General features: G+C 36.9%; 2 protein-coding genes across 2 annotated transcripts in view; both read right to left on the bottom strand.

Moving 5' to 3' along the window:
- The window catches only part of LOC104444563 (disease resistance protein RPV1-like), a 30,778-nt gene extending 26,584 nt beyond the window's left edge, over positions 1-4,194 (bottom strand). Inside the window, exons 1-2 of the mRNA XM_039313476.1 lie at positions 4,017-4,194; positions 2,519-3,582 (exon numbers count right to left, since the gene is read on the bottom strand). Of these exons, the coding sequence (XP_039169410.1) occupies positions 2,519-3,582; positions 4,017-4,194 (1,242 nt within the window). The remainder of the gene's footprint in view (positions 1-2,518; positions 3,583-4,016) is intronic.
- Positions 4,195-8,882: 4,688 nt separating this feature from the next.
- LOC108959709 (disease resistance protein RPV1-like) lies at positions 8,883-11,613 on the bottom strand. The gene is made up of 5 exons (XM_039313057.1): positions 11,231-11,613; positions 10,044-11,133; positions 9,412-9,819; positions 9,173-9,324; positions 8,883-8,919 (listed from the first exon to the last, which is right to left on the bottom strand). The coding sequence occupies exons 1-5, from the start codon at positions 11,611-11,613 to the stop codon at positions 8,901-8,903; spliced, it is 2,052 nt and encodes a 683-aa protein (XP_039168991.1). The 3' UTR covers positions 8,883-8,900.
- Between the last annotated feature and the right edge of the window lie 13,433 nt (positions 11,614-25,046).

The following is a 25,046-nucleotide window of genomic DNA, read 5'->3' as shown; positions in this document are numbered from 1 at the left end:
CCCCCGTTGGAATCGGTGCCCCATCAGTCATTACTTCCGCCTGCTCTGCTCTTTCTTTTCCGCAGCACGCTGTCCTTGCTGCCGCTTGCGTAGGCGCTGTGGGCCAACAATTTTTCAATTTTTCTGTACAATCACCTGAAAATAAGGCAAAATAAAGGGAAAATAAAATAAAAATAAATCTTAATAGAAGCAAATAATATTAATGCCTAAGTCATACGAAAATTATTTTTGTTAGGGCCAAATTGATTCATAATTTTCTATGCAACAAATATCTAAATATTTAATCAAAATTTAGATGTTAACATTTATTAATAAATTCTCCTTCATTTTGTTAGTAAGCAGGATATATTTATTTTTCAATAATGGAAATCACATTATAAAGCCATAGAGACCACACTTATTAAGAGCCTTAATACATATATAATCCGAAATATTCAAAAGATAAGTGTGAACATTATCTGAATACACATATATATGATGTTTGTAAATTGCAATCGACTCCGTTCCCTTTTACCTTGAAGGGTGGAACTTTCAAATTCTTCAATCTTGATGGACAAGCCTCTTTTGTACTTTAGGACATAATACAATCTCAAGTGTCTCCAACGATTTTGGACAATCTGGAACCTCTACTAGCTCAGGACAACAAAACACATCAATTACCTTAAGCTTCTTCAAGCTAGTTAGATCAGGCAACTTCGCTAATGATAAAAACTGGAGTTTTAATGTTCTCAGATTCTCCAAGCCTTCAAGGCCTTCAATCTCTGTTGGCTCCTCACAATAATTAATTTCCAAAATTGATAACGCTTTTAGATTAGAAAAACCATTTGTTGCTTTTAATTTATTGCAAAATGAGATATGTAAGTATGACAAATTTGTCGGAAGCCTTGGTAGGCATTACAAATTGGTGTGATGGATAATGAGTTTCTTCAACTTAGAAAGAAGAACATGATCAAAAGATGAGGTCTCAATATCAAGACAACTCAAGTGCAAGACCTCAAGCATGCGTAATCTTCCAATCCCCCAAGAACTTGGATCTACTTCAAGTTTTAAAGGATGCTTGAATCTTAATTTCAACTCCAAATTTCTCAAATTTAATAGGCTTGAGAGGTCCGTCATTGTCTTCAGTGAGGATGCTTGAATGGATAGCACGATCAAACTTTTTGGAAGCTGAGGCATCGCTGGAATTTTACAGTGTGCTAACACCAATTTTTTCAAAATTGGTAGCTTCCCAATATCACTGAGAATCTCTATCAATTCTATTGGATATATTCCCCCTACCTCTAGTTGTAGCTGTTCGAGCTTCTCCAACATTCCAATGTCGTCGGGTAGTTTTCTTATGGGGCAATTGCGTAGCTTTAGCACTTTCAATTTCTTCATATACCCAATTGAATTTGGTAACTCCCCAATACCAGTGCTCGATAGATCTAACTCAATCAATGAGTTGAAATGTTTATCCAGTAATGAGAGCTTCGCCGCCGATGCAAAGCAACCAAAGAAACTGAATTTATTCAATGATCTACATTTGGCCAAGCTAAGAATTTTCAGATTCTTCACCCTTCTCCATTCAGGGATCTCTTTTATAGACGTAAAGTCAAGAAGAAGTTCCATCAAAGATTCCAGTGCCGCCATCTCGTTTGGTAGCTTTTGGAGACTTCTACAGTCGTTCAAGTTTAAGAAGACTAAGTTCTTAAGGTGACCAAAGGACGAATCAATTTCAACCAAACACTCACATCCTTCGAGAATCAGTTGCTCTAATTTCTTATGGGAAGACAAATCTGGTGTTTTATGAAGCTTGCATCTAGACAGATTTAGGACCTTCAAATTCTGTGCCAACTGAAAAGAAAACATATTGCTCTTCAGGTTAAATTAAGATAACCTACCACAAAAGAACACACATTTACTTTATGTGAAAAATCATACCTTGATGTGGCTCCAGCCATGCCACGTTGCCTCGATTTTACTTCTTGAGAAATTAGGGATTACTAGCTTCCTCATGGAAATATGAGACAATTTAATATGATTAAGGGATGTTATTCCATGATAGCCATCTCAATTCCGGAAGGATAAATCTCGACTCTGGAAGGATAAGTGGGCCTAAGTTATGATAAAATTCTAGGCCTTCAAGAAAATTTGACCTCCAAATATTTTTTATACAATCATTCGTTGGTCTCCTCGGAAACCATAGTAAGATTGGATCTTTGAAGTTAGAGTCCATTCGAAGGAACCTTAGATTTGAAAGACTTTCTAAGAATTCTTTCATCAAGGAGTATCTAGATAGTTCAAGAAGCTCAAGACATAATGCTTCAATGCTTCCAATTCCATGAACACCACCTCTACTCTGCCAAAATAAAAACATAAAACGGAAGTTAGAAAAAACAATGATTTACTGTGTTGAAAACAATTGATAAACCACATTGGTAAGTGCTATGGAATAATAAATCAACACTATAGGAATGAAAACCAAACAGATATGTTGATGACCAATCTTCTTTTAAAGGATTGAAGCTCTACGATTTACCTGCATTTTCTCTAAAACATCCAATGCTTGCTCATGAGTCCACACCCATTGCTGGTTCTCTGGTTTCATACCACTTCCTTCTTCTATAAAAGTTCTTCCAATATCTCTTAACCAATCATGCATCCACGGTTGATTATTGTTTGTAATCTTTATCAAAGATCTTTGCTGGAGGATTCCAAGAGATTGATGAGGAAGAAACTTACAACTTTCCCACAAGTGAATCACAATTCTTTTATCATACCCAATGAAAAAACAAGCAACATCGAGAAATATTCTTCTTTGGTTTTCATTTAAGGCCTCAATGCTGATCATTAACTTCTTTCTAACATTCTCTTGAGGAGATTCTTCTAGCTCATTTAATGTGGCATCCCACTCCTCTTCGCTTTTTCCAGATAAAAGAGAACCTATTATCTCAAGAGCTAAAGGGAGACCGTTACACATATTTACTGTCATTTCAGAGTGAGAAATGTATTGCTCTAAGGGATAATCTCTTCTAAATGCATGTTTGCTAAAAAGTTTAAGAGAATGATCAAAATCCATGCCAGTAAGTTCGTAAGTCTCATCAACATTGAGAATTCCTCGATCTTTAGTTGTAATGATAATCTTGCTTCCCTTGCTAAACCACTCATGCTTCAACACGAGCGCATCAATTTGACTTGCATCATCAAGTAGAAGAAGCACTTTTTTAGAGCGTAACCTTTCTTTTATCTCCTTTTTCCCTTCCATGACATTGTTGATATCAGACCATTTCTTTTTAAGGATGTTTGATAAGAGTTGATTCTGCAAGTGTGTAATCTCTGTTTTTCGAATGTCACAAAGGAAGCAATAATCAAGAAAATCATTAGAAAGTTGATTGTACACTATTTTGGCAAGAGTCGTCTTTCCCACGCCACCCATACCATGGATTCCAACAATCTTTGTTTCACAGCTGTGTGCACCTATCATCCTCATGATTTCATCCACATGATTGTCTACTTCGACAAAGCAATCAGATACTTCCAAGTAAGCAGTTTTCAACTCAGTTAAAACATCATTGACAACTTCTTTCACAAATTCACTTGCCTCTGATAGTATTGGAGGAAACAACATCAAGACATGAGGTTTAGCTGAGCAAAATAATGCATCTGGAACAAACAATTTGCATGTGATATAATTAAATACCTGTTTAGCATGCTATGGAGATCCCATCCCTTTAGTTCTCCAACCTCTTTAAGAATAGCCTTCCAGTTGTTGATAGTCTCATCATCGAACTGCTTCTTGTTTAAATGAGAAACAATGGCGTTGCCGTAGTGCTCGTTCTAGTATTTGACCTCGGACGGCGTGACATTGTAGAAAATGGGCATGATCTTTTGTCCCCTTGTGTTCTTGCTCTCCACCATCTTGACCAACTCCCCGAGGCACCATGGACTATCAGCATATCCTTTAGAAAAGATTGGTATTGAGATATTTGAGTGCTGAATAGCTTAGAGAAGCTAGCCACCGATGTCTTTCCCCGTACGGAGCTCTTCATCGTCCCTATATGCCCGAATTCCAGCATCAATCATGCTGACGTAAAGGTAATCAGCAATGTCCAAACGAGTGTCTGGTCCTCTAAAGCTCAAAAATACTTCGTAATCAGAAGACACGTTCCACATATTTATTTGTTCTTTGTACACACTCGCCTTATAAGGCTCCATTTACTACAAAAGACAAAATAGTGGCAACTACTATCATAGCGAAGTTCAACCACAAAGGTTCGTGCGAATTCTCTGTGCAACAACGATTTGAGATATTGCTCGAAAATAATGACCACGTGCAGGTTGATGAGGCTGGCCTCTACTAGAATTAAATATGGAGATAAGTTTGAAGCCATTATAACAACATATCGTGAGGCTAATTTTATCAAAAACTTGTTGCTAAAATAAAATAAATAAAGCATCTATCAAGGAAATAGTATTTTGGGTCTTTTGCTCAAGTCAAGAAATTTTTCCATGTCCAGCCAAGCCCCCCTTCAATAATGCAGCATCTCCATGTTGAACTAACAACGATGCTGGTAATTAATACATAAACGACACTTACTGATAGAAATTACTAGAACATGAATAATTTGCTTAATGCAATCACTACCTAACGGTTAAACAGAATCTGTTGTTGCTGCCAAAATGCGGAAAGTAAATATAACAAATGTCAAATAGACAGAAAGTAGACTATCTCCTTCGTGCATAGAATAGATAACCAATATTTTGACCTCACGGGAAAAATATGTTAAATCGTCTAACGATACAACTAGTTTCATCCAGCTTCTAATTAAAAAGTACCAATAAACATCAAAGAAATGTAAAATGAGGAGCAACTTGAATCGCCCTACTTATTTTGAGTAAATTAAACATGTAGAGAAGGAGGTGGAGTTCTCACTTCCACTCATCCACTTCAAAGTAGAAAATTTACTATAGAATGCACTTAGGGCCTATTTGGTTCGGCTTTGGAGAAATACCCTTGGGAGAATGCAAATACCTTTGAGGTAAAGGGGTTTTCCGAAATGTTAGACTGTTTGGTAAACTGTAACTGAAAAGTGCTTTAGGGAAATGCAAGATTGTTTAGTAAACATATATTTGAAAAGCTCTTTAGGTTCTGTTTGGTTCAGCATTCTCAATGGGCTTTCAATCTCGAAAGCCCCTTGGGAAAAAAATTAGGTGTTTATTTTAGCATTTGGAGGTGTCATTGGCCAAATGCTAGCCTTTGAAATGCTGAAAGCCCAAAGTAGGTGGGGACCTGCCACTACTTTGGGCTTTCGATATTTCGGAAATGCAAGTCCACCTCTACTATTCATCCGTTGACTTTTTTTTTTTAAAACCGATCATCTTCCCCACACCTAACCGCCGTTGATCGGTGACGAAGTTTCATTGGATTTTATTTTTATATTTAAAAAAAAAAAAAAACTCTTTGCAAATGTTGGGTTCGCCTTTTTTTTTTTTAGTCTTTTTTATCTTTTGACAATCAATAGTCCAACTTTTTATCAATACACTAAAATGATCATTAATTAACAAAGATGATTAATACTACAATAATTAAAAAAATATTCAAAGTTGAAAACAAACCTAAAAGAACCCTAGGCCAAAAGTTGAGCTTTGCAACTAGTCTATAATCAAATTCTTTTAATATAATATATATATATATATATATATATATATATTACATTACTCTCAACATGAAAATGTAAAATGTTATATAGTCATTGTTTCTTTTTTGTAGTTTTAAAAATACTAAAACTAAAAAACTTAATTTGGTTACACTAAATGGCTTTTCAAATATATCTTTACCAAACAGTCTTGCATTTCCCTAAAAAAGTATTTGCAAATACTCCAACATTTTGGAAAACCCATTTACCTCAAAGGTATTTGCATTCTCGTAAGGTATTTATATTCTAGCAATTTAGTGTGACCAAATTAAGTTTTTCAGTTTTAATATTTTTAAAGTTGTAAAAGAAACAATGACTATATAACATTTTACATTTTCATATTGAGAGTAATGTAAAAAATATATATTAGTAAATTTATTTAAAAATTATATTAAAAGAATTTGATTATAGATTAGATGCAAAGCTCAACTTTGGCTTAGGTTCTTTAGGTTTGTTTTCAACTTTGAATTAATTTTTTTAATTATTGTAGTATTAATCATCTTCATTAATCAATGATCATTCTAGTGTATTGATAAAAAAGTTGGCTATTGATTGTCAAAAGATAAAAATGACAAAAAGAAAAAGGTGAACTTATTCGGTAGATGGTGAATTAACCGATTGTGGATGCTAATTTTTTCGAGTAAGCGTCGTATATAAAAAAGGAGGTTCTCATTAAGAAAAATAAAACCAAGTTCCTCCCATACAAATTTAACTAGAAAGAGTTATTTCATGATAGTAAACATGGTCATATATGTCTGGAAAAAAGAAATTCATTAATAAGAGGACTGGCATTCTGCAAATGCTAAATGCCCAAACGGTCTCCACCTGTTTTGGGCTTTCAACATTTCAAATATAAGCATTTGGCCAAGGACACCTTCAAATGCTGAACCAAACACCAATTTTTTTTTTTCCAATGGGCTTTCAGGGCTAAAAGCCCCTTGGAAATGCTGAACCAAACGGGGTCATAACATGCCAGTATAGAACAAGTTAATAGCCTGAACCCAATTCTTTTCGTCTTATCCATCTTGAATACAAATAAACATCTGTATAAAAAAAATCATATTTCTTCGACCAATGTATCAGGATTTAATATTATGATGACATTCATAGTTAAAGATAGATGTTTCGGTGGCTTGTCAAAAAACTTGGAATCTACTCCATCCTACCCATTTTTATTAAATAGCACATCACACAAGTATTAATATTATTTGCATCAACTAAGTTTTATTTCATTTTCCTTTATTTTAGATAATTTTTTAAAAAATTATTATTAATTAATTTTTTAAAAGAAAAGTGCGAAGGGCTCGGGGCTGGGCTTTGCTTTTTCTCTTTCCACCCAAGCTGGGCCCATCCCTTTTGTGTCTTCCCCGACCTGACTTAGCCTCCTTTCCCCCACCTTCTTCCTCCTCTCCCTCACGCAAGGAGTAAAGAGCAGAGGGGGTAGGTGGGCGACACGATGGGAACAGTCAGCCGGATCTTGTTTGTTGCTCTCCATCAACAAACATACTTGAAACCCGGCCGACGACCCACTCACGTTACCCCTCTTCCCGAGCTGAACCCATGGTAGGATCTTGTTTGTTGTTCTTTTGGGTGCATTGAGTTCCCAAGGATTTTGGCTCGGAGGCGCACGAGGCGACCGGACGTAGTCCGATCCTTCAATTAGCTCTAACACAATTGTAATTCGTGAGTCCATGTCGACATTTCCATTTTATTTTTTATGGAAGGAACAACTTGAGTAAAAAGTATAGAATTTAATTAGTCGATTGAACAAAAATAAATTGAAGAACCAGGTTATCCGCTAGGCAATAGCTTTAAATAATGAAAAGATAATGATAAATGCTTAGTTTTAAATAATCACTTACCACAAAGAAGAAGAAGAAGAAGCTGCAATAACCTATTTAAATAAGCTATTATTTCAAGCTTTTAGTGATCAAATCTTCTTCTTTTTTTCCCTAAAAGAAAATCAACTTTTTTCCCTAAAAGAAAATCAACCCGACAACCATTTAATTCTTTGACATTAGCGAGCGTAGTTGAATAATAGGATAGGGACAAAATCAAATGTCGGCATGTCGAATCGGTGAAAGACAAAATAAATCAAATTTGAATAAGATTGGATTGCCAGATAAGAAAAACCAAACAGAAGTTATCTTATTTGTCAAAAGATTACTAGTCCTTATGAGCAAAGAAGGAAGCGAGTTCGGCCCAATCCCTTCTTATAGTCTTCCGAAAAGACGATATTTTATCCATATCGATTTATATCAGCAGAAGATTCTCGTTCATTTTGCTAGGAAGCATAACTGATTTATTTTTGAGTAACCAAAATCACAGTATAAAGTCAGAGAGACGGCACTTATCAAGGGCCTTAATACATACGTGATGCAAAATAGTGAAAAGAAAACGTCAAGGATACAAAGGGCCAAGGCGTGTGCAAAGGCGTGTGCAAGATATACTCAAAGGGCTACAGCGTGTGCAAAACTTAATCGGATCAAACTCCTTTTGTTGAAGTTGAAAACGTAGATGTTTGGAGCGCAATGTAGCAAGCACCACCTTCTGACCGAGGTTACTATCAACGAACCTCAATGAGTAACTACCCTGAAACTTAAAAAGCTCAGGACAATCCTCTAGACAAATGTCCTCGAGCTTCTCCAAATTAGTTAGATGAGGCAACTTCGCCAATGATGGAAGTCTCTTGAGCTCTAATTTTCTCAAATTATGCAAACCTTCAAGTCCTCGAATCTCCGTTAGCCCGGGACAATCCAGAACTAACAACTTCTCTAATGATTTCAAATCCGAGAGATCATTTGTAGTTTTCCACCCGTCGCTCTCCCCTATCCATAAACATGACAGATTTGTCGGAAGCCTAGGTAGGCATTGCAAATTCTTGCAGTGGAGAATGAGTTCCTTCAGCTGAGAAAGAAAACTGATATCGGGCGATAGGGTGGTTATACTTGGAGAACACACGTTCAATTTTCTCAAGTTTAATAGGTTCGAGAGTGGCAACATCTTTATTGAAGTCGAAATAAAACTTAGATCTATCAAACTTTCTGGAAGATGTGGTGCTGCTGAAATTCCATAGATATTATCGGGAATCTCTCCTCTCAATTTCGGAACTGCCCTTGCCTCTAACTTTCGAGCTTCTCCAACATTTCAATGGCACTGGGTAGTTTTCTTATGGAGATGTTGATCATCTTTAATACTCTTAAATTCTTCATGTTTCCAATTGAATCAGGCAACTCCTGAATTGCTGAACGCGTTAGATCCAACTCAATTAGTGAATTGAAGTTTTCAATCGACTTAGGTAGTCGAGTGAAAAGGAACTTTTTTAGTGATTTACATTCAACCAAGCTGAGAATTTTCAGTTTCTTTGCATTTCTCCATTCAGGGATCTCTTCTATAGATGTAGAGTCCAAAAGAAGTTGCTCTAAAGATTCTAGCTCCCCATCTCATTAGGTAGCATGTGGAGATGATAACAATCCTTCAAGTTTAAGATGACTAACCTCTTAAGGTGACTAATGGATGGATGGATTCGAACCAAACTCCTACATCCTTCGAGAATCAACTGTACTAAATTCACATTAAAAGACAAGTCTGGAGTTTCACGCAATTCTTGGCATCCAGTTAGATTTAGGACCTTCAAATTCCTAGCCTGCTGAAAAGACGACAACATATTTCTCTTCAGGTAAAATTATGACAACATACAACAAAACACACATTGATTTTATCTAAAAAATGATACCTTTATGCGGCTCCATCCATCCCATTCTTCTGTGATTTTACTCCTTGATAAATCAAGGATTACTAGCTTCCCGAAGGAGAAACTAGTTAGCTCATAATTCATATCCATAGGAAAGTAATTCCATGAAAGCCATCTCAATTCTGAAAGGAGATTAAATCGGCCATATGGGGTTTGAAGAAAATTTGAATTTTGGTCATATTGGAAAGGATCAGCTTGAGTAAGGATGGACATTGAGTCTCCATTGAAGTCTTTACTATCCACTTGAGATATGGACTTTTTGTCTACTCGAAGGAACCTTAGATTTGAAAGGCTAGCTAAGAATTCTTTGATGAAGTAATATCGAGATTGTTCATCGAACTCAAGACATATTGCTTTAATGCTTTCATTTCCATGAAAACCACCTCCATTCTGCCAAAATAAAAGTAGAAAACATAAGTTAGAAAAAAACCATGATGTACAGCGTTGATATCCTTCAAGGGAAAACAATTAAATCTTCTCCTAACGTTGAAAACGATTGATAAACCGCATTTGTAAGTACATTGGAATAATAAATCGATTCTTTAGAAACGAAAACCAAAACAAATATATTGGTGACCAATCTCCTTTTAAAGGGATGAAGCAATACGATTTACCTGTGTTTTCACCAGAACATCCAATGCTTGCTCATAAGTCCACACCCATTGTTGCTTCTCCGGTTTCATGTCACTCTCTCTTCGTATAAAATTTATTCCAATATCTTTTAACCAATCATGCATCCATAATTGGTTATCATATCTAATCTTTATCAAAGATCTTTGCTGGAGGATTGAACGAGATTGATGAGGACACAAGTCACAGCTTTCCCACATGTGGATCACAATTCTTTTATCACACCCAATGAAGAAACAAGCCACATCCAAAAATATATTTTTTTGTCTTTCATTTAATGCCTCAATGCTGATTATCAACTTCTTTTCAACATCCTCCTGAGGAAATTTTTCTAGCTCCTTTAATATGGCATCCCACTCCTCTATGCTTTTTCCAAATAAAAGAGAACCAATGACCTCTAGAGCTAAAGGGAGGCCGCCACAAATCTTTACTGCTCTATTAGAGTGAGAGATGTATTGTTGTATGGGATAATCTCTTCTGAAGGCATGCTTGCTAAAAAGTTCCAAAGAATGATTAAAATTCATGCCTTTAAGTTCATAAGCCCCATCAACAAGTGTAGGCACTTTGAGAATTCCCCAGTCTTGAGTGGTAATAATAATCTTGCTTCCCTTACCAAACCACTCACGCTTCTGCATGAGCGCATCAAGTTGACTTGCATCATTAACATCATCAAGTAGAAGAAGCACTCTTTTAGAGCATAACCTTCTCTTGATCACCTCTTTCCCTTCCATGACATTGTTGATATCAAACGATTTCCTTTTAAGGATTTTTGAAATGAGCTGTTTCTGCAAGTCTGTAATGTTTTGTGTTCGCATGTCATAAAGGATGCAACAATTGTCAACAAAATATTCAGAAAGTTGATTGTACACAAATATGGCAAGAGTCGTCTTTCCCACGCCACCACTACCGTGAATTCCAACAATCTTTGTTTCGTTGTTCTGTGAACCTATCATCCTTATGATTTCATCCACATCATTGTCTACTTTGACAAAGCAATCGGATACTTCCACATTGGCAGTTCTCAACTCAGTCAGAACTTCCTTGACAACTTCTTTCACGAATTCACCTTTGCCTCTGATAGTATTGGAGGAAAAAGCATCAAGACATTAAGTTTAGCTGAGCGAAATAATGCATCTGGAACAAACAATGTGTATGTGATGTAATTAAATACCTGTTTAGCATGCTGTGGAAATCCCATCCCTTTAGGTCTCCAACCTCTTTAAGAGCAGCCTTCCAGTGGTTGATAGTCTCATCATTGAACTGCTTCTTGTTTAAATGAGAAACAATGGTGTTGCCGTAGTGCTCATTCTGGTATTTGACCTCAGATGGTGCGACATTGTAGAAAATGGGCATGATCTTTTGTCCCCTTGTGTTCTTGCTCTCCACCATCTTGACCAACTCTCTAAGGCACCATGGACTATCAGCATATCCTGTAGAAAAGATTGGTATTGAGATCTTTGACTGCCGAATTGCTTGGAGAAGCTGGTCGCCGATCTCTTCCCCAGTACGGAGCTCTTCATCATCCTTATATGCCCAAATTCCAGCATCAACCATGCTGATGTAAAGGTATTCAGCAATGTCTGTATGAGTATCTGGTTCTCTAAAGCTCAAAAACACTTCGTAATCACATCCTGATGACTCCTCCATTTCCTGATTATCTAAAGAGGCATTCCACATATTTATTTGTTCTCTGTACACGCTCGCCTTATAAGGCTCCATTTGTTACATAAGACATAATATAGTAAGAACTGCTGTCAAAGCGAAGTTCAACCACAAAGGGTCGTGCAAATTCTCAATGCAAAAAAGAAAGCTAGCTTCTACTAGAAGCAAATGTGGAAATTAGTTTGAAGTCATTGTAAAAAGATATCGTGAGGCTAATATCTATCAAAAGCTTGATGCTAAAATAAAATAACTAAAGCACCTATCAAGGAAATAGAATTTTGGGTATTTTGCTCAAGTCAAGAAATTTTCCATGTCCAGCTTAGCCCAGCTCAATAATGCAGCATCTCCATGTTGAACTAACAATGATGCTGGTAATTGGTACATAAAACTTATTGATAGAAATTATTTGGAACATGAGTAGTTTACTTTTAATGAAATTGCTTGGAGACAGTTACCTAACAATTAATTCTATGAACTATCCAATCATAACATAATATCGAGATAATTCCTCGTCAGTGGAAGTAGAAGAAACACTATAATTAGTTTCAAATAGTTTTTAACTTTCGCTTCTCTCTCATTTCATGAATTTGTATTAAAGATAACTAATTACATTGCTCAACGCCCGTAAATGCATAATAGCAATATTCTTAAATTAAAAACATTATGTTAAATGTCTTAATTTACCAACATGTTCATGGGTTAAAATTATTCTCAGTTTTTAATGTAGCGTTGGTAAAAAGCCAATCAGAGGCCTAAGCTAATTTCGTTGCCAACCCCGCCAATTATGTTACTCATAAAATTGGACGGCTATTATTTTTAAACCAGACATGCTTTTTATGTGTTAATTCAACATGGAGAATGCTGCTTCAGATTCTTTTAGCAGGTACAAGGAACAATCGTTTGTCCTCTCCCCTTCACGAAGTACTTTGAGTTGAAATTGAAGCAGGGCTTGGCTGGACATTGAAAAATGTCTTTACCTGAGCAAAAGACCCATAATACTATTCCCTCGAATAGGTGCTAATTTTTTTTTTTTTTTTTTTGTTCCATCCAATTCAAGTGACCCACTGATGGAAATTAGCCTGTTCACAAACGCATTCTCTTTCATGGCCAATCTTGAGACCCTGTAGTAGAGAAAGATCAATCTAAAATCTATAAGAAGGGAACTGAAAAGAATGCTCAATTATAAGTTATGGTTCACAAACCGCTTTTCCTATATTTTTGCTTTGGCAGATCTATGTGGAAATTTCATGAGAGATACTGAGGGTCAGTCATATCTATGTAGAGTTCTCGATTCCTGGTTAATGTTTAGGTCAATTGTCTTTCGCATAGAGATGCTTATCTGTCATGCAAAAATACTCTTTCGCGCTAGTCTTTCGAGCTTGTTGTTCCAGCATTCCTACTCGTGCGGCCTTAGAAATTACAATCATGAGTCAGCTTTTACTCACATTGGCACAAGAAGTCTAGAGAAGGAAAATATCATTCAAAGAAGGATTCCACCTCTTCAATCTATCTTGAGTTGGCAGCGTATTCAGAATACAAAATTGTGTTTAGGTATGTTCGAAGTGAACCGGATCAGCTTATGCCTGGGCACTTCAGCAGATGAATATCAAACTTTAACCTACATATCAATAAAAAAATTTCCCGGTAGGAGAAGGCATCCAAACCATATTATGATACTGCTAAACATTTTGCTGCATTCCACATAATGCGGACTGAATACGAAGTAGGTTCTCATACCTAGCAGTAGGCCACTTATGTCACGTACTTTTGCAGTACAAAGACTATCTGGATAAAATATATTACGAATATATTACATAATTCACTATTTGACCAAAAAAAAAGACAAGAATATATAGCATGTTCTTCTCATTAGATGTGGCAGATAAGAGCTATAACATCATTTTAACTTCAGTGAAATATTTTCAAAAAAGAACATGTTCCCCTGAAGCAGAGGATTTAAAAGTGTTTAACAAAGCATGACAATGGTCTGACCATGACCATTCATGCCCTATTTCTTCCATGAAATCAGGTGAAAATCACTCAAGTCACAAGCAATTTATTCGACTTTGGATAAAAGAAAAAGGAACAGATCAAAGTAAGCACAAAATCTTGTATCCAGATGACAAAGCAAGAATGTAACCGGTCTGATATAAATAATATTCATATTACGTATCCAGTAAAGAAGAGAAAACCAATCTGGAATAGGAAGGAAGGGTCAGTCTGAAATCATCATAAATACAAGTTAAAAAATGTTCATCATGATTATCCTGTGCAAATCAAGGGGAAAAAGGACAAGAAAAATGAGCAAAAAAGCAAAGAAGCTCATTGCAGACTCGTTCTCACCTTTCTCAACCCAAAGAAAACGAACTCCTAATACCAACTCAGTAGTATAAGTAGTATGACCTTAGTCAACAATCTGAAGGACTAAATCCTCAGTAGAAAAGGAGCTCAGGGGTTGCAGACCAACCATAGAATCCCATCGCAGCATCCAAGTGTTGGAGAAATCTTCTTGAAGTGTTTTGAAGTTGACAAAACGTTTCTATCAGTCTAGTCTGAAGGCTTGCAGACTCTGCTATTTAAAGTCTGAAGACCTCCGGACAACCAGACTCAAGACTCAAAGTCTATTCTCATTGACAGTCTCTAATCCGTTGAAAAAAGGTTATCCAGAACTGGATGTTTCGTTAAGGATTTAACCTTATCAACTGGAGAAGATCTCGTGGCTGGAGAAGACATAACGGAGTCCTTTGATTGATCGAAGATTGACTCGATAATTGAAGATCCGGTGATTGCCTAAATATTATTGGAAGGTTCTGCTTATGGAAACCGAGATCCTGATTGTATGGGCGAACAAGATTGATGGGCTATCAACACGTTCCTTTAATAGCTTGAACAATCTTCCTAATTGATTCCGTCCAACGGGTAGATTGGAGGAATTCCTTTGGTAAGTGCCAACGGGTATGATGGCATAAATGAGTATATAAGGAAGACGGTCTTAGTTGTTCAAGGTGTGCGCGATAGAAGAATTCCAAAGTCTGAAGCTCATTTTTGTTTAGACAATTCCTTTGAGCGAATACTTGTATACAAAAGAGAGTCTATATTTGTGAGAAATCTTGAGGAGGTGTGGTAGAACATCTACACTGTGGAATCAAGGCAAAGCTGTGCTGTAACTTCTCTTTTGTTCATAGTGGAATCCAGCCAATAGGCTGTCAGTGAAGAAGAGTGGACGTAGGCTTGATATAAGCCGAACTACTATAAACCGCGTGTTCAATTTTCTCTTCTCTCAGTCTTACTTTGATTATCGTTTCCTTCAACTGTCTAGTATTGTGCAATTGTTGAAGAAAAATCTTTTATATACCTATTCACCCCCCTCTAGGTACTCATACTAGCAATATCACCAAGAACCACGGATCAACTATGACAAGACAGATTAGCCAGAGAATGACATATCTAGTTGGAGAGAGAGTACGAACACAACACGGATGCAGATTAGGCCAATTAGAGCTGTGGGAAATCGGAGGAATCAAATGTACAGAAGATGAGAGGAAGTATGATCATTCACCTCAGTGAATCCAAGTAGAGATCGGCTAAGGAGCTTCGATTCAGTCGCCTCAACGTGGCTGGTGAAGCTGCAGACAACATGAAGATCGTTCCTTTGCCGCTATGATGAATGAACGAGAGAGGTAAGGAACTTCGGAGAAGGAGAAGGAGAAGGAGAAGATATGGCTTCGCAAATTGTCAATCTAAGTCAATGCTTTGTCTGTCTTTTTTCCTTTTTCACATGTAAACTGAAACCTTATTCACACTTCTCCGCGTGACGACTGAACAGTGAACGCCGCGTACTCTCTCTCTCTCTCGTCAATTATTTTCGTCTCCCATGGGGGTGCGTAGTGCGTACTCACTAGAAGGGGAAAAGGAAATGAATGCTTGAGACTTTCATCGTAGGTTAGACGCGCACGAATTTTTGATTTATTTAATATAATCTCTAAATTTTAACTTATTATACAATATGATCTCTAAATTTTTAAATTACTTAATGTAACATGTAAAAGTTTGATATATATTCAATTTAGTTTTTGAATTATATAAAAATTTCAATGTTATTCTTGATCTTGAATTAAGGAAAAGACTACTTTAAATATTTTCATGTAATTTAGGAACTACATTGTGTATATACCAAAAGTCTATGTATTATATTGAATAAATTAAAAATTCATAGATTATATTGAAGGGTAAAGTTCACGAGTAACATTAAACAAACTAAAAATTCAAAAATTATAAAATTCAAATTGTGGCATTATCCCTTCATTATTTCCCTTGTCGCAGCATTTTTGTGGTCTAAGATAGGTACACAATAAACTGCACCACATTGCACCATTTGCAAGTTCTCTTTTTCTTTATTTTTATCTTATTCAGTGGAGTGTCTCCTACTGTGACAATGCCCCAAAGGAGACAGGAGGATTTGGTTCTCTTCTCGAATTCCATGTGATTCAATGAAAAAAAGAAAAGAAAAATCATTGAGGGATTCTTAAGTACTTTTGAAACACTCTATAAGCAAGAGTAGGGGTGTGCATGGTCCAGGCGGGCGATTCCCGACCTAGAACCGGGAACGGCCCGCTAAGGACCGGTTCCGAAAAATTGGAATCGGGATCCACCCGTTTGTTGCATAGATACTGCGGTCCGGTTCCCGGGTGGATCCATGGAACTGATCTTGATGCGAAATAATTTTGGTTTTCAACATAAAACGACTACGTGACATCAAAGCAAGCCAAAGAACGAAAAATCAAATTTAAGTACGTGAAACAAACTCATCAAGTAGAGTAAATTAGACAAGGTTACAAGGATCGTACTTCCATATCCAAAGCAACCAAAGATATCTCCGATGAGTTTCTTGACATGACAAACATTTTCCACACCATCAAGGACAATCAAAACTCTCATGTGGTCACATAAGTCCCTGAAAAACTCGATTCCCAAGCTGGCTAAAGTAATATCCTTAGGTGCCCCTTCCAGAACATCAGAAATCAACTTAGTTCGCAAAAGCTAAAGCCCTCCTAATTCTTGAGTTGTTTCTGTAATATCCGCGAGGAAGGAACAGCCATCGAAATACCGAGAGACTTCGTTGTATACAAGTTTTACAAAAAATCAAAAACACAGCAAAAAGGAAAAGCATAGCAAAAGGGAAAAGCAACCCAGGATTTTCAAATTCAAGCATGAGCACCGTCGAAGACAAAGCACCAAGATGAACAGCGATTGATTCCTAAAACAAAGACTCGAACTTCACTACGTTCCGACCTATTGGGTAATCGAACCGAAGCACAAGTTCGCAAGCGGACGATGAATCGAGAGGCAAGCTGGAAGTCGATGATCGTACCTTGTTGAGTGACGGAAAAGGGGCTCGATCGAGATGGACAACAGAGGCGGAGGAGTAGTGGCTGTGGCGGGTGGTGATCGGCGCGAGGGGGCGGACAGCAGCAGCGGGGGAGCAGTGGCGGTGGCGTTGACGCTCGGGGAGGAATCGAAGACGAAGAGACTAAGCGAGGGGGTGAACATTAGTGAGGGGGCGGACAACGAGACGGGGAGCAGCGGCTGTGGCGGGTGGCGGCGGCGCGAGCGGGGGTGGACAGCGGCGGCGGTGTCGACGCTCGGGGAGGAATCGAAGACAAAGAGATTGAGGAAGAGACAGAGAGAGAGAACCAAAGACGAAGAGATGAGACGCGAGACGTAGGGTTTTTTTTAGTATTTTTTTTTTTTAATATTAAAAAGGTTCCGGTCTGGTCCGGGTGGGTGGGCGGGCGGCGGATCCGCCCACAGAACCGGGAACCAGACCGGTTCCCTCAAGAACCGCCGGGTTCGGGTGGTTCCGGTCCGGTTCGGGCGGTCCGGGTGATTCCTGGGTATTTTGCACACCCCTAAGCAAGAGTTGGGAGGCTCGGATCATATGAGCCCAACTCACATCCATCAAGATCATGCGAGCCTCATGTGAGGCCTACTTCATTTAGTAGTGCATGTAAATAGAGTGCGACCTATGTTTAGAACCAAGGAAAAATAAGTGAGTAGCTACAGGTATGCCTTCCCATTGTGGGTGAATCTCTTGTTCAAGCCCTTCAAGAATAGTTTTTTAGCAGCAAACTACCCATATATTTAGTTTAGAGCATAGAGACACTCGAGAATGTGAGAATGATAATATTTTTAACTAGCTGAGCTGTATTTATTAAAGGATTCTACAAGGCTAGAGAATAAGATATGTTTAGGGATACATTGAGAGGATTTTCACAAACATACATTTTACTTTAATGGACTCTACTCAAAACATTACATTCTTTTTGCCTTTTATTGGCACCAATAGGTCATAGAAAATAAAGATCATGCTCAAGGGATTTTGAAACAAATAGAAGCTTTAGAAATCTGATCTGGAATTATTTTAGTTGGTACGAATAGTAATTGTGAATAGTGACTTCCCTAACTTATTCCTACAATACACATCTACAGTGACTTGTGCTACAATGAACTAGCTACAGGCCTATCTTTCATCTCGGGAGTTGTAATCATAATCTAAATCATCAGAGCTATACATTGCGAGTTGTTCTTTCATGTGTCTTTGTTCAAGTTTTGCAAGTTTAATGTTAGATGGGTTGAGGGCTAGAAAGTACCGACATTTTTCGAAAACTTTCATGTCGTGTCAAACAATTCGACGCGTGTTCCACAGTCTCGACCACGTGTTCCACACTTTCGGATACTCTCGGATACTCTTTGATACTTGATCAACACGTGTCGAAAAATCCGATACTTGATTAGCTTTTCTAAAACTCTCCGCGTGATGACTGAACACCGCATACTCTCTCTCTCTCTCCAATTATTTTCGTCTCTCTCTCTCGTCAATTATTTCCATCTCCCATGGGGGTGCTCTCTCTCTCTCGTCAATTATTTTCGTCTCCCATGGGGGTGCACACTCACTAGAAGGGAAAAGGAAATGAATGCTTGAGACTTTCATCGTAGGTTAGACGTCGCACGAATTTTTGATTTATTTAATATAATCTCTAAATTTTAACTTATTATACAATATGATCTAAATTAGGGCTAATTAGAGCCGTGGGAAATCGGAGGAATCAAATGTTCAGAAGATGAGAGGAAGTATGATCATTCACCACAGTGAATCCAAGTAGAGATCGGCTAAGGAGCTTCGATTCAGTCGCCTCAACGTGGTTCGTGAAGCTGCAGACTACACGAAGATCGTTCCTTTGCCGCTATGATGAATGAACGAGAGAGGTAAGGAGCTTAGGAGAATGAGAAGGAGAAGGAGAAGATATGGCTTCGCAAATTGTCAATCCAAGTCAATGCTCTGTCTGTCTTTTTTTTCCTTTTTCACATGTAAACTGAAACCTTATTCACACTTCTCCGCGTGACGACTGAACACCGCGTCACACTTCTCCGCGTGACGATCTCTCGTCAATATGCACTCACGAGAAGGAGAAAAGGAAATGAATGCTTGAGACTTTCATCGTAGGTTAGACGTCGCAAATAGTTCTCGAATTTTTTATTTATTTAATATAATCTCCAAATTTTAACTTATTATACAATATGATCTCTAAATTTTTAATTTACTTAATATAACCTATAAAATGTTAGTATATATTCACTTTAATTTTTGAATTATATGAAATTTCAGTGTTATTCTTAATTTTGAATTAAGGAAAAGACTACTTTAAATGTTTTCATATAATTTAGGAACTACATTGTGTATATACCAAAAGTCTATAGATTATATTGAATAAATTAAAAATTCATAGATCATATTGAAGGGTAAAGTTCACGAGTAACATTAAACAAACTGAAAATTCAAAAATCATAAAATTCAAATTGTGACATTATCCCGTCATTATTTTCCTTGTCGCAGCATTTTCATGGTCAAAGATAGGTACACACTAAACTAAACCACATTGCACAAGTTCTCTTTTTCTTTCTTTTTCATCTTATTCGTTAGAGTGTCTCCTACTAAAACATGATGACAACGCCCCAAAGGAGATGAGGATTTGGTTCTCTTCTTGAAATTCATGCGAATCAATGAAAATAAAAGAAAAAAAAAATACTAGGGAATCTTAAGTTCTTTTGAAACACTTTGTAAGCAAGAATTGTGTGGGCTTGAATCTTGTGAGCCCAGCTCGCATCTACTGAGATCATGGGAATTTCATGTCAGACCTACTTCATCTAGTAGTAGATGTAAATTGAGCTCACATGCACTGAGCTAGCTACAATTTTTCATTTGTTTCTATTCACTCAAGTCATGCTATGTATGAAATTATCATTATTCTAGCAAAAGAAGGAAAAAAAAAGTCATACTATTTAACATAAGGTGCTTCATTTGAGTGGATAAGAGATTCATATACAAAGAACATTGAGTTGTTGATAGTTTGGGGAAAAATTCATCATTTGGTTATAAGTATATGATCAAAGTTGATATGTGCAATCATCACATTTGAGGATATATGGAATCTATCCTTTTCCAAGCTAATAACTAATTTCTATAATTTTAGGCGCCACTGTTGAATTGATCTTTCATTAAATTCATTCTATTTTGGAGAAATGAACTAGGAAAAGTTTCTCCTTTGGGCATGCATTATTAATATGGATTTGTGTCCGTCTCATTACAAATAAATCATCTGATAAAACTATGTATATTAGCAAAGCTAAGTACACAAAAATCATGTGATTTTTTAGTGTCCGTGCTTCTCAATGTAATTGAAAATGATTCACGAAAAGAACTCAATTAGACTCTTTCTGTTAGATAAGTCAAATAGGAATTTAGTTTGATAGAGAAACACGAATCCCAAAGTGAGAGAGCAAAGATCGAGGCTTGCAAGTGAGGAGGACAGAGGTCAAGATCGGCATTCTCTGCTAAACCATTGAACTCGAAATTAAGCATGCGAATGATCTTCGAGCTCTCGTTGTTGACAGTTGTCCACAGCTTCTTATCCCATGGAGCCTATCATACTATGCGCAATTCAATTGTTGCCTAATTTCAAATCACTGACATATAGCGGCCACTACGCTTTCATTCTACTAATTTACCCTGAAATTGTTGCAGGTGGTTTCAAATCACTGACTTGTTCAAGAATGAAAGAGTGGTGGACACTCCGTGTGGGGCAACGAAATGTGATGTTATTGCAACTAGAATTGATCAACGGGAGAAGCTGTTTAGGAGGTGTTCTCTTGACCTTTATAATGTGATTTTGGTTTATGAAAAATGAATTTGTGATGCCCAGGAACAAGATGAATAGGAATCTTTTTATCGATATAAATCAATATGGAAAAAATCGTGTTTTAATGAGATTAAAAGAAGGTATTGTGACATTATCTTCTTCTTTGCTCATTAGGATTAGTAGTGTTTGTCCAATGGGATGAAAAGATTGTTCTTTTCATTATGGGCCTTGACATTATGAATTGAAAATGGGTATATAACATAGGGTGCATAGCGACATGAATTATAAGCCATTTCTCCATAATAATTATAATCTAACATAACCAAAAAGTCCCTTCCAGATAGAAATGCCCAAAAACACACCAGATGGCAACATTAGTCAAAACCAATCTCTCCCTCGGGTGCGTTTATATACCAAACTCTTATATTCTTGAAGCTTGATCGATTTGACAATCTTTGTAGTTTGAAACACTTTGTAATGTCAAGTATCTCCAACGATTCTGGATTCCTTTGAATCTTTGACAAATTAGTACAATCATTTAGATCAATTTTCTTGAGCTTCTTCAAGCTAGTCAGATTAAGCAACTCCGCCAATGACGGAAGTGTCCAGAGGTTTAATGTTCTCAAGTTCTCCAAACCTTCAAGGCCTTGGATCTCTGCGAGCTCGTCACAATCAAGAATTTCCATATTCAATAACGCTTTCAAATTCAAATGATCATTGGTCGTTTTTATTCTCTTGCCAAAATTAATGCCTAAATTTGACAAGAATCAATTACCGATGACAATAAATCTCTGATCTTACATCTTATAAACACTAAACTGATGCATGCATGGTGAAAATAAGTTGGAGCGAAATTACCAGAAAGTAAAAGTGATATTGAAGGACCAAATTTGACAGTGGTGAGGATGAATGAAATGTAAGGCAACAAGAAAGGGAACCATGAAGAAATGGTTCTTGAGACTGCCTGCGCTTTATCATCGTCGCACATCAAAGGGAGAAAGAAAAGACGAAGATTCCACTTTTTTTGCGTCGACCCGACAAGGAAAAGTGGAATTTCTTGCTTTCACACGAGAAAGGAATGTATTTGCATTGCTTTCTTTCTTTTCGTGGAAAAGAAGTGGTCGCCCCTTTTCTTACTACTGAATCTTGTCTCAATTACGGGCGATGCTTCAGAATGTTGTCTCAATTTCTTCTCTCATAAGACACGGGCGATGCTTCAGAATGTTGTCTCAATTACTTCTCTCATAAGACACTGGCAATGCTTCATTGCTGATTATCCATTGGCATGTTCACACTCAACACCGAGTGTCAAAGACTCTATCAAAATGGCTACAGAAAAAAGGGGTGAACAGGAAAGGAGGAGGACATGCTTAAATAAAAGGGAGATGACGACGAAGCTCAACCTACTAACAGCATTTTAACTCTAGAGTTTCACGGGGATTGATTATAAGGCCTCAGAATGCGCTTCCATAGTCTATCGTCACATCATACGGGCAACATACCAATAATGTATCATGAAGTTCTATAGTCCCATTACGTGGGCAACTTCATTGTATTTCCCTATCATTTCACCTTTTGCACTACATTGCGAAAACAAGAGCAACTTGAGAATCATGATTTCAAATTTAAATTTATGTGCTCCAAATGGCAATTGATGGGTTATTTCCTTTAAGATAAAAGTTATCACTCACAACTACCCTTATAGCAAGAGTTAAAATGATATAGTTTTCGCTAGTATATAAAGGCTACCTAAGTAACAAAGAAGTAATTCATAGTCAATCACTTGATCTAGACACGAATATTGATCGGATCAGGAAGGAGGGCTTAGCCTAGCATGTAATAGCTGGCCTATTATTCTACTTAATCTCTACGTCCAAAAATAATTAAGAAATGCAATTTTAAAGTATTATCTAAATAAGTAATTGCAATGAAGTTGAAGTTTCATCTTTTAATAGGACTCTCTCTCGGGCTAGGTTTTCCTGTAGACGAACGGGACAATTCTTACTAAAGAAAATACCAGATTTATTTTTTTTGGTAAAGGTAAAAGGTATTATAGCTTGGAACAAAATTACAAGGAAGAAGAGATGGCTCCTATGCACTCTCAACAAAAGAAAGAGAGTGGAAGGGAGCCGAATCAAGCAAGAGGGAACAAGAAGAACAACAACAAAAAAGAAGGACCGAAAGGTCAACAAGAAGCACGAGAGTGCTAGTACAAAAGAAGACCGTTAGCCGCCAAAAGAAAGCCACAGTCGTCAGCATCGCACCGGATCGGAGCAAGGAGATCATAATCAGGGAGATTAATCATTTTCCTCACAAACAATTGAATATGGCAGGGTCGAAGCCCTAGCTTCTCTGAAGCCTTCTATTCCTCGGGGTGGCAGGAACAATAGAAAAAGTGGCAGCTTTATCTTTGACATTCTTGATGATATGATTCTTCATAGCAGCAAGAACCACCTATTCTCCACGAAAGATAATAGCATTCCTTTTCTTCCAAATGATATAACACATAGCTGCAAAGGAGTGGCGAGCTATTGTCGCGACCTAATTTTCGCAGGTTCACCACCTAAAACTAGGTTAATGGACTGCTAAGCTTTTACACTTAGCTCGAGCTCTCCCAAGCCCATACCAAATCACGACTTAGGTTTAATTTTTTAACATGCAAAAGATGATTATCTAGGAGTCGCCACTAATCGGTTTATGGTAGGTCGATTAGACACCTAAGTAAAATAAAGGGAGATTTATTTTACTCCTACGAACCGAGAGACTAAAGTACGGGGACTTGGTTACATTAGAATTTTCTAATGCCCTTTCGGTACCATTTCTTTTTAATTTTTCAAAATGTTTTGCAAGCAGCTGATTTATTTTAACCTAAATTACTATCATGCAAATGTGGTGACCTCACGGGTGCCCATCCATTATTAAAGCAATCAAATAAATAAATTGCATCACACAAAGCAAGCAATCATTTTTTTTGGGTTTTCTTAAAAATTAGAATGATTTTATGAAAATGCATTTTTAGACCAAATGACTTAATCTTATTAATATGCAAATTTTAATTAAATGGGCCTATTATGCAAACTAATTAGTATGCACCTCATGACCTAACTTCATTAATTAACAAGTTATGATTAAATAATCCTATTATGCAAACTAGTTAACATGCACCTAGTATTTTGCATTTTTTTATATTGAAATTCAGAATTCATGAAAACCTTAATTAATCTATCTAAAAATGATAATTTTCTAATTTATTCTAGGGATTAGTTTGACTTAAACCCTATCCTATCTTAGAAAGCTATTTTTTTTTTGGGAAAATGAGATAATTAGAATATGCGAACATTATCTAAAACCTAAAAAATATTTAGGTTCAATCCTAACTTATTCCTAAAAATGCAATCTTAAAAATGCAATCCTAAGAAAATCCTAATTTGTTAAACCTACATGCTTGATTTACTAAACCTATATACTCATGTAGAATTTTGATTTTTTTTTATCTTATGATTTTTTAAGAGATAAGTAATTATTAAATCTAAACTATCAACAAAATCAAGCAATAAATGATTAAAATAATCGAAAAAATAACTTGTTGTCTCACGAGGTCAAATTAACTGTTATTCTAACCATAGTTATTACAGCGAGAGAGATCAAAATAATTACAAATCGATCCGAAGTCTTACGAACCAAATTAAATAATCATTGTGATTTAACAATTAAAATTTCACTCGAGAAAGCCCAACAATTAAAATAATTAAAAAAATGATCCAATGTCTCTTGGATCAAATTAATAATTATAATAATTCCAGACAAAATCCCTGCGGATAATGCATACTAAATCCATAAAATAAAGATCACCTCAAAACATAAAAGAAATAAATAAAACAAATAGAAAAATAGAAATAAAGCTACCTAATTTCTTTTCCTTTTGTTTTTTTCCTTTTCCTGCTTTCTTCACCTACGGTCGAGCGGCTTCGGTGGGTCACCGGAGGTTGGGTCTTCGGCGTTCAGAGCTCCGGCGAAGACTGGCGGAAGACTCCGAGTGTGGGTGTCGCGATGGAAGGCAGGCCCAACTGGTCACGGGTCAGGCGAGACAGGAGCGGCACGGGCGAAGGAGACAGCCGTCGTCGGAGT

Source organism: Eucalyptus grandis, chromosome 5 (genome assembly GCF_016545825.1).
Source record: "Eucalyptus grandis isolate ANBG69807.140 chromosome 5, ASM1654582v1, whole genome shotgun sequence".
NCBI lineage: Eukaryota > Viridiplantae > Streptophyta > Magnoliopsida > Myrtales > Myrtaceae > Eucalyptus > Eucalyptus grandis.
Note: the sequence above shows the minus strand (reverse complement) of the source record. Positions and strands in the feature narration are given on the sequence as shown.

What these genes read in the sequence shown, in the direction of transcription:
- LOC108959709 (XM_039313057.1), bottom strand. Translation starts at nt 11,613, where the DNA reads ATGGTTGATGCTGGAATTTGGGCATATAAGGATGATGAAGAGCTCCGT. An exon ending in TTCCACAGCATGCTAAACAG is followed by an intron (nt 11,134 to 11,230) that starts GTATTTAATTAC and finishes CAATACTATCAG; the next exon opens with AGGCAAAGGTGAATTCGTGA. An exon ending in ATGTTCTGGTGAAAACACAG is followed by an intron (nt 9,820 to 10,043) that starts GTAAATCGTATT and finishes TTATTTTGGCAG; the next exon opens with AATGGAGGTGGTTTTCATGG.